General features: G+C 40.9%; 1 protein-coding gene across 1 annotated transcript in view; it reads left to right on the top strand.

Moving 5' to 3' along the window:
- Positions 1 to 855: 855 nt before the first annotated feature.
- Positions 856 to 10,698, top strand: part of camk1a (calcium/calmodulin-dependent protein kinase Ia) — a gene marked incomplete at both ends in the record, with an annotated part of 31,967 nt that continues 22,124 nt past the window's right edge. The window contains one exon of the mRNA XM_080423257.1: positions 856 to 941. Within this exon, the coding sequence (XP_080279383.1) occupies positions 856 to 941 (86 nt within the window). The remainder of the gene's footprint in view (positions 942 to 10,698) is intronic.

Below are 10,698 nucleotides of genomic sequence, written 5' to 3'. Positions count from 1 at the left end.
ACACACACACACACACACACACACACACACACACACACTTGTATCCACAAACTCCAAATTTGAGAACCACCGGTCTTGTAATTGTATTGCAGACATGAAGTCCACATACCAGCTCTGACAGTGTGATAAAACCAGTTCCGGGAAAGGGTTTCAAATGTGATGTAACGGTAAACATCCGGGACAACGCTCCACATGTCCACCAGACTCTTCTCCCTTCTGGCTCCCAAACTGTGGAACGAACTCCCCATTGCAGTTAGAACTGCAGACTCACTCCCAATCTCTTCTGCCGTAATCTGAAGGCTCACCTCTTCAGACTCCGCAGCACTTGCCTTAGCACTTGCCGTAGCACTTGCCGTAGCACTTGCCGTAGCCCTGACGACCTTGCAGGCTTATGCAAAGGCTAGAATGTAACTTAGATAGCATGTTATGTAGACTAGCCAGGCTCATCTGTAGACCTGGCATCCTATAGTGTGTATAGTTAATAATGTACAGATTATTTATTTTTTAATATTATACAGTTTAGACTGATGATAGGTTCTTGGTTTACCCATGATCCTAGACGACTATTTCCATGCATTTGATGTATTACTTCGTATTTACCTGCTTATACTGTAAATCGCTCTGGATTAAGAGCGTCTGCTAAATGCCTAAATTGTAAAATGTAAATTGTAACCGATTCCGGATTCAGTTCCTCTGGTTCCAGATCCCAACCCTACCCTCAGCCCGTTGCATGGTGACGCGTTGTGAGCTACTTTTCAAATCAGATTTAAGTGCCCTGACCCTGTTCTTACTATTATGTGTTTTTGTGTGGCTGGGCTGCAGTACTGGCGTGGCGGATTGGATCATCGTTGTAGAATGCCCCTCGGAGAGGACGGAATCACATGGAAGAAGAAGACATCGGACATCAAAGAACATTATGACTTCAAAGAAGTGCTGGGAACGTAAGTCCCTGACATTGGTGTGTGTGTGTGTGTGTGTGTGTGTGTGTGTGTGTGTGTGTGTGTGTGTGTGTGTGTGTGTGTGTGTGTGTGTGTGTGTGTGTGTGTGTGTGTGTGTGTGTGTGTGTGTGTGTGTCAAGCTTTTGTTGTATTTCTTTTTTAAATGGAACTTAAAGTGGAACGTTTGTTTAAAATTAGCATCGCCGTTCAGCCGGACTATCTTAATCCCATCAGTTCTCATGTCCATGACCAGCTGTTTCTCCAGATGTTATCGGTATAGCCTATATACTACTATACTGTATAGTGTTTACAGCCTGGACAGTGAAAGGGAGACTTGAGTTTTGGGATTTAGATCATAGTTATTTGGAGGTCTACACCCAAAGTGTCCCATCTCTTGACCAATAACTGTAAACATGTTTGTAAGGCACAAGCTGTTTAAGTACAGAAATGGCAGCATCTTTTTGTCTTACACAGTAGAATTCTCAGTGCTCATTTAAAGGAGAAATCCGGACATTTTAAGTGTTATCTTTGATGTGTCGCTTATCACTCACCATCCTTGAAAGGGACGTTGAGTTATTTCAGATAGTCCCGTGTCGTCATTTTTTCGACCCCCTCCGTTGGCATAATGGGAGCGCGTGCCTAAGTGAAATTCGTCTATTATAACCGATGCAAAGTTATTTTTTTCTCTACTACTACTCATTGTAGAGTCTCATGATACTCAAACATGCACTGAAAGTTCCTGAGAAGCTAATGCTAATGCCGAACGAGCTAACGCTGTTTGCTTATTTCTCTCCCTGGCAACACCGAGTTGCCAGGTTCTGGGAGAGACACGGGACTCTCTGAAATAACTCAACGTCCCTTTCAAGGATGGTGAGTGATAAGCGACACATCAAAGATAACACTTAAAATGTCCGGATCTCTCCTTTAACTGAGAGTTAAACGGTGGATAAAGGTTGTTTTTGCAGAGACCAATGGAATGGATGCCCACATGGATGGACAGTGTGTGGTTGGATTCCAGGGGTCCTTGAGGGGGTTCCAGGGGGTCCCCAGCTAAATGGTTTAAAAAATGTTCAAAAATAGCAGCTATACAAGCTTGTACATCTGCTATTTAAAAAAAAAAATCTTGAAAGTGTTTGAAAATGTTTGCATTTTTTAACACAGATCTTCTCTTCTGGGGGTCCCTGGCACAAAACAATATAAATATCTTGAAACGGAGTTAAGTTAGCCATTTAAACCCTGGGATCGGAGTCCCCCAGGGGTCTATAATAGGCCCCCTCATGTTTTCCCTCAGCTATTTTTGCCGAACATAATCAACAAGCTCACAATGCATCGCAACGCAACTCGTTGTGAGCTTGTCGATTAGCTATTTTTTTTTGACGAATGTTCACCCCAAAATAGGGATGGTAGTAATATTCATGTGGTTAGATGAGGATATTTCTGCCCATAAATGTGAAATATTATCAGACGAGACAATCCATGAACCTAAAATAACATTCCATCTCATTATCTATTACTGTTAGCTATGCATATTCCTTCCAATACAAGTAAACGCTAAATCAGCATATCATTTTGAAGAAGGAACATAATGCTGCTACGCTTATCCACTGTTGCATTTATACAAGCACTTAAAAGGACTTCAAAGCCATGCTTGTTGAACTTGATGAAAGCTACCAAGATATTATTACAGAAAAGTGACATAACATTGATTTAAAGGAGGAAAGTCCGGGAGAGTACATTCCTGTGTTTCATAAAAAGTTAAAGAAATCTTTAGCAATACTCTGCAGCTCCTGTCAGCAATGATTTATTTAAGTACACATTTGAGGTACTGTGAGGTCCATTATTTCTATATTGTTATATTTCTACTCCACTACATCTCAGAGAAAGATATTGTACTGTTTACTCCACTAGAGATTTTGATTACAAAAAAACGTTGTCTTTTTGAAAATACCTGATTTACAAGCTCACAACACGTCATGGTGCGACACATTGTGAGCTTGTAGATCGGCTAATTCCGAAAGATTTTGGCAAAATTTCTTTTTTTAGTATTTAGTATTTTCTGATTTTGTGGTATTGCTACTTTTAAAATCTTTGTGTTTTGGCAATTATTTGGAGGCCCACTTGCAATACCCTCGCGGCCCACCAGTGGGCCCCGGGCCACATGGTTGAGAACCACTGAGTTAGAGAGTATTATGGGCCAGTCATAGGGCAGCATTAATGTGTTGACGGAAAGCTCCTTATAGAAGAGAGAAGATTACAGAACGGGCTTTATCCAGTAACTCACTGTGTGGAAAGTCAATTGATTTATGTTCAAATGTTATATTCAGAGCCGGCTAATCCCTGCTATTCTTCCACTCTACTGCTTCCGTACGGTTTGGAGGCAGATTTAGGACAACCTTTTTCCTCAAGGTTGACTTGGATTATGCTGCAACATCGCTCACTGTTCACTCATCACATTCTTTTGACCTTTCTGTTTTATTTCATTTTGTCCACACAGCAAAATCCTCAGTGTTACAGGTGCAGTGAGGTTAAAATGAGTATTGAATAGCTTTATATGCTGATAGTAATACTTGCTATAGAGCAGTGGTTCTAAACCTGTGGGTCGGAACCCCCACGGGGGTCCCCACATGGTTTTGGCGGGGTCCCCAGCTCAAAGAGACAATTTAAGGACTTTTAAGACCTTTTTAATACCTCAAAAAGAAAAAAAAGACCATTACTGCATCAAAAGTCACCAACACATACTATAGACAATATATATCTGTGGAGCTGAGTCAAACTAAATGTAATGCCTCAACTCCTACAATTCCAATTTCAAACTCCTACAACTTGTCAGGGTGGGGGGGTCCCCAGTTCAAATATGATTCTTTTGGGGGGGGGTCACAGCCTGAAAAGGTCTGATGCATATCAAACTGGCGGTGGGGGTCCTTGTAATTAAACAAAAGCTGCTTAAGGAGGTATAAATGAGGTCCGTACCGTACGATTATCCATAGATTAAGCATAAGCTCTCAGTCTAAAAGCTCATGGAAAAAATCTCGACGCCCAACTATGTTGTGAGATCATAGCTATCTGGTTGCCGCGACAACAGACCGAACTGTTTCCACTTGGATTCGTCAGTGTCACTATGACGACGGGAGTTTTTTTTTTTTTTAAACGAATGAATGTGTAGCAGACACACTTTGAGATCCCCACTCACACCCATGCTCTTAATAGACCTCTCCAGAGCCCCCGAGACTCGTCCCAAGAGTCTCTACTCCACTTCAACACTGGAGGGGGTGAGGCAATGGTGGAAGAAGTACTCTTTGTTGTTTTACTTAAGTAAAAATAGCAATACCACAATATACAAATATTCTGTTACAGGTAAAACGTCCTGTAGTAAAAATTTGACTTGACGTTAAATATACTTAAAGCACGAAAGTAAAATAACTCAAATTGCTCTAAAATGTTCAAACTTTATCGGAAATAGCAGATCTGGAAGCTCAGAAAGCGTTGCAATGTGAGCTTGTAGATATAGCCAAAGTATAAAACGGGGCTTAAGCGGTTAATGTATGTTTTGGACATACTATGAGGTTTCCACCCGACAGAGACGATATGATATTTGCCTCTGAGTTGTAGTGGAGAAGAAGTGTTAAAGTGTGGACATACTCAAGGTACAGTAAAAGTACCTCAAATGTGTACATACAGTACAGTATTTGAGTAAATACACTTATTTACTTTCCACTACTGGGTAGAGGAGGGTGGCGTGTCTGGCAGTTGAAAGGTTGTCACCCTGAATGTCTTCTGTTTCACATCAACTATCAAGCTACTTATAATGGTTTAGAGTTATTATTATTACATTATGGGTCGATAAGTCAGCATTTGTAATGCTGCCTCCTCAGTGTTGCCAGATGTTGCGGAAGAAACAAGCAACGAGGTCTATACCATGGGCTCACTCAGTCCATCTCTCTCGTCTACAGATGGTCCAAAATTCAGTTGCCAGAATCTTGACCGGAACTAGGAAACGAGAGCACGTTACCCCGGTTCTGGCCCAACTGCACTGGCTACCAGTAAAACATCGCATTGATTTGAACATTTTACTTTTTGTTTTTAAAGCCTTAAATGACCACAGTACATTTCTGATCTGACTTGTCAATGTATATAGAGTTGCGATTAAACTGAAGCAAGCCCAAATAAGCAACTACACTTTAGAAACAAACAACAAAAATGTCTCTGCCAGGGCAGGTAGCTTATTGTGGGCCAACAATGTTTCACAGCAATCGGACGCTGCGTTCATGATTTGAGGCATTTTGTTCAAAACGGGCCACTCCTGCAAACAATCTTAAGCCAATCAGGATGGAATATGAGAAATCGGACAGATCCGTCTTGATCACGTGACTATAATGTGTACAGATTGGCGTGACAAATTCTGTAGGAGTAAGGAGTAAAAATCGTAATGGCGTCAAAAAAACTGTAATAGCGCCACCATGAGGCCGATTTAAAAAATGTACGGTGACATTTCATCCATGGCCTATAGTGGGAATGTGCGTGCAATTTTTCATGGCAATTGGACGCTGCGTTCATGATTTGAGTCATTTTGTGCAAAACGGGCCACTCCTGCAAGTGGGACAAATCCGTCTTGATCACATGACTATAGAGATAATGTGTACAGATTTGCGTGATGTTTGGACAAAATCTGTAGGAGTAATATTTATTTTTGTGCAAAATTCTGCCTCCTGGTGGCGCTATAACAGGCCAATGTGAAAGATTTGGGGCAGAGGTGCTGAGAGTGTGAGTGCACAGTTTCACGTCGATCGGGCCAACGTTGCCAGAGATTAGCTGTACATAGACATTCAAACGGACGGACAAAAACCACAACCCGTAACTTCCAATGTTTAATAAGCGACTTTCCAGTGAAACAAGCCTAAAGTCGCTTAAAATAAGCAGACTTGGCAACACTGCTTGCTCTATTTCATGTACGTTGACATTGATCCATTATAACATTCATCATCAATCATTCATTTAGTCAGGATACAAGGAAATTGCACATCGCCGCTGACGGGTGTAAGCCTTGTATTTGTCTAAAACTGTTACTTTTCAGGAAATGGGAAAAAAGTACCTGTGTTCCAATGGATCCAATGTAGTTATTATTACTTAGTCACAAGCTCTTGTTAATACTTCTCATTCATTCAATATTTATAAAACCCACAGACACACTTTCACTTTCAAAATGTTAAATAAGAAATGGCCAACAAAATTGCAGATCTACCAGCTCACAGCACGTCATGATTGAATGCGTTGCATAAACTGTAAAATATATATATATATATGTATGGACGAAGGGAGCCGTCACGTGATCCATCGGTCTCTAAAGGCCCGTTTTGAAGCCACTTTTTTGGCGAATTCAAATCCACCATCTTGGAACGTCCGGTCCCGAAAAGCAACCGGAAACGAATGCTATTTGCGACGCACTGTGAGCTCGTAGATCTGCTATTTTCACTATAGTCTTGTGCAACACTCTTTTATGATGAAGTAGGGTATTAAAAAAAATGCCAAAAAAACATTAAAAGTTGAAATATGGAGACACCAGGTTTCTGCCCGACAGCAAGGGCACGTTGTTGCGCACGGCGGCCACGTCTGGGAAGCACTTGGCGTTGCCAACAGTAAAGGTCAGCGTGCAGTAATATAAACACTGTGTTTACACTGAACTAAATACTGTTGGAGAGCTCTCGTGGGAGCATCAGTGTGTTTATGCGAGGTTGTCTGCAGCCAAAGGCTAAGGACGACCTCGGTACAGTAGCCACAAGAAATACAATAACACTCACGGACAGGTCCTCGAGTGTGAGTGAGAGCAAGGCACCGGTCTGAACCCCCTGCTACTGCTCCAGTGGGGCTGCTCAGTGGATTGTGGTTGTACTGGGCAGCCACCAGCAGTGGTGGAAAAGATACTCCATCGTTTTACTTAAAGGAGTAGTTCCCCCCCAAAAATACTTATTTTCTATCAATTACACACCGCATGAAGCATTGAATTCATGGAGATTTTTTGTTTTTTGTCGCATTCCTAAACCAATAATACCGGCGGAAAGATGCTAATGTATCCGGTAGGAGACTCAAAGGGGACTCTTTGAGTCTCCTTCAGGAGAGACCGCCAGTCATCTAACTATTGGCTCAGGAATGCGACAAAAACTAAAAATCTTCATGAATTCAATGGTTCATGGGATGTGTAACTGATAGAAAATAAGTCATTTTTAGGTGAACTACTCTTTTAAGTAAAAGTATCAATGGTGCAATGTAGAAATACAAGTAAAAGTCCGGAATTCTTCATTTACTTACTAAAAGTACAAAAGTCAAAGTATCAAAATAGAAAGAAAGTAGAAAGTACTCATTATGCAGAATGTCACACGTTTTCAAATGTATACAAATCTTTTGAAAATCTACAAGCTGACAATGCTGTTCATTGTGAGCTTGTAGATTGGCTATTTTCAAATGGCCGAAATGTATACAGGGATGTGGTTACTGCATGTTTTGTAATAATAATCAAAATCTACAAAGTAACTACTGTAGTAACTAAAGTTTTGAAATAATTGTAGTGGAATAAAGTAAAAATACCTCAAAATTGTACTTAAGTACTGTACTTGAGTAAATGTACTTTTACACCACTGGCCACCAGTGCCAATGTGTGTCGCTGTGTGAAGAGTGTGAAGCAGGGCCCACTTGAGATGGAATAGATGGAAAGCTCTCAGTGTGATTTACCCTGGTTGTAACTTTGTTTAGTGATTACATTGTTATTTTGTCTAAATCTGTATGGTAGCGTATTAATACAAAATCTCTGCAGCTATGTCCAAAATTTAAACTTTTCAGGAAATGAAAAAGAAAAACATGTTTTTAGAACAACTCAGCATCACTGCCTCATCAAAGTTGGTATGGTGACTTTATACATTGTCAGATACTTGAACGTGTCCTTATATGATCATCACTTTACCCAAATACAGCTCAAGTGGAGTAAGGAGGTTTTTGACCATTAATGTGGAGATATGTTCTCTTTTCCGTCTGACTTCGTCATTCTAATCAATGATGGAAAAAACAACTCCAAAAGTTGGAGTTAGGTGGTTTGACCCACAGTTTGAGCATTCAATGGAGTTAGGAAGTTTAGTCAGAAGCGCTTTTTAATCATCAGCGCCCATACCCTAGGTGGGGTTGGCGAAAGGGCCTACTCTGTGTGGAGTTTGCATGTTCTCCCCGTGTCTCCTAGGGTAGTTAATAACCTCACAAAAACATCCTGGTCGCTATACCGCCTCCCCCATGACAGCCGGGGCGCCTGATGGAGGGGAAGGGAACTGAGTTTAATTGCGCGCTGCAACACGTTGTGAGCTAGTGGATCGGCTATTTTGGGTGCAAGACAACACTTAGTTGTGTCCCACAACTAAGTATAAATCAAGCCTAAATGTAACATTTTGAAACAGCCATTTCTTTTCTTGTTAGGACCAGGAAAAGTGTCCTCACAATATCTATTTGTCAAAATCTACTATACTTGTGGGGTCATATGGCTCTCACAAGTAACACACGCACGCACGCACACACGCACGCACGCACGCACGCACGCACGCACGCACGCACGCACGCACGCACGCACGCACGCACGCACGCACGCACGCACACACGCACACACGCACACACGCACACGCACACGCACACGCACACGCACACGCACACGCACACACACACACACACACACACACACACACACACACACACACACACACACACACACACACAGAGAGAGAGTAGTGTACAGTTGCGGTTACAAAAATGGATTAGGCTGCTATAAAAAGAAAGCTTTTCTAGGCCTTTCAGGCAGATTGGGCTTCAGGGAAACACCTCCGTCTCAGTGAAATCAATAGTCTGAAGCAGGCTGTCTGTCCTCAGATTGATGGGCCAGCCTCTACTGTAGAACAAAAAGCCCCATCATGTAGCTGCTAAATCAGCAAGCAGCCATCAATTAATCCATTAAGACCGACCGGGAACGCATCTGTGTCATTTTATTTATTTATTTGGCTATTCAAAAATAGCAGATGTACAAGCTCATAGCGCGGCACCGAGTGCTGCGCTACGAGCTTGTAGATCTGCTATTTTCGAAAAATCGTGAAACTTCTTTGAATATATATACAGTTTTTACTCAAATATTTGCTTCTGGGGGTCCGTGGACAAATACATATATATATATTTTTTAACTGTTAGGATTTAGAAGACATGTGTAGAATCCCCCAGAAGCAAAGATTTGAGTTCAGAATGTTCGCTTTGAAAAATGTATAAATATATATATATTCGTATATATGCACACATTTTCACGATTTTTCAAAATAATTGCAGATCTACAAGCTCGTATGAGCTGTTATATCTGCTATTTTTGAATAGCCAAAGAAATCCAAGAATTACACACAGATGCGTTCCCGGCCTTAATGGGTTAAGGAGATGGATGGGGCCACATCTTTTTTTAAATACATCAGATGCTGTCTGTGGTCGTAGTGAGATAAGATAACATCCAATATATTATTTCAGTCAGACACTTTCGTCAAGTTAAGCCAGGTATTGCAATGATTTTGCATTAACACTTGTAAGTCGATCTGATAAGAGTGTCTGCTAAATGCCTGAATTGTAAATTGCAATTGATATCGTCGCTGTCGATACAAATGTCCACTTCCTCTTGATTTTGCTATTTTTATTAAGAAGAAAACCCGGGCTGGATCCGTGGATCATCTTCAATCAGCAAAATCAACAGAAAGTTTAAATTTTTATTTAAAAAACAAACAGTTTGGGTTGGTGATGTTCTATATTGTCTGAATCAACTTTGTTTGTGATTGTTAACGGGCTAAAAGGGGGATTTTGAGAGCTGTTTCACTGTACAATGTAAGTCAATGAGGAGCTCATTTTTAATAATCAATTTCTAATCAATGGAGCAATTATTTTAGATTTCTTGCCCACCTTTGGAGTTACATCATGGCAAGGTAACTACACAACCGAAATCTGTGTTCTTGCCCTTTAACACCTAAAATCCAAATCTGATCCTCTCACTTAAATGCATGAAACATTTTGAACTCTTGGGCCCAGAGGATGAACCCAAGGACGTTCCTCTATGGCTCCACCTTTGGGGCAAATGTTCTACTTGCACACAAGATGTCTCAAATTGTAATGTTGGGTGGACTGACATGAAACCTCACGCTCCCCGGAAAATTTAGCGATCCCATGACCTTTCCTCTAGCGCCAGCTTTAGGCCATAATGTCAACTTCTTTTTCATTTAAGCCCCTTGAACGATAGAGCGGGCTTTGGCTACATCAGTCACTTCAGTTCAAACCACTTTGGCCCAGTTGGGTGTACAGGAGCAGCATGGCCTCTAGGGGCTGCTAGCAGTGGTGTAAAGTAACTAAGTACATTTACTCAAGTACTGTGCTTAAGTACAATTTTGAGGTATTTTTTACTTTACTGGAGTATTTCCAATTTCTAATACTTTTACTTCTACTCCACTACATCTCAGAGGCAAATATTGTACTTTTACTCCACTACAATTATTTGGACACTTTAGTTACTAGTTACTTTGCAGACATTATTTTACTATAAAACATACATTAACCACATCAGCCCTATTTTATACATAGACTAATTGAAAATAGCCGATCTACAAGCTCACAATGCGTCGCATCGCTTTTACTTTTGGTACTTTAAGTATATTTTGATGCCAATACTTTTGTACTTCTACTCAAGTATATTGAATACTGGACTTTTACTTGTAAC

This window comes from Gymnoscopelus braueri (genome assembly GCF_963280865.1).
Source record: "Gymnoscopelus braueri genome assembly, chromosome: 3".
Classification (NCBI taxonomy): Eukaryota; Metazoa; Chordata; class Actinopteri; order Myctophiformes; family Myctophidae; genus Gymnoscopelus; species Gymnoscopelus braueri.
The sequence above is the reverse complement of the archived record's forward strand: the minus strand, read 5'-3'. Positions and strand labels throughout refer to the sequence as shown.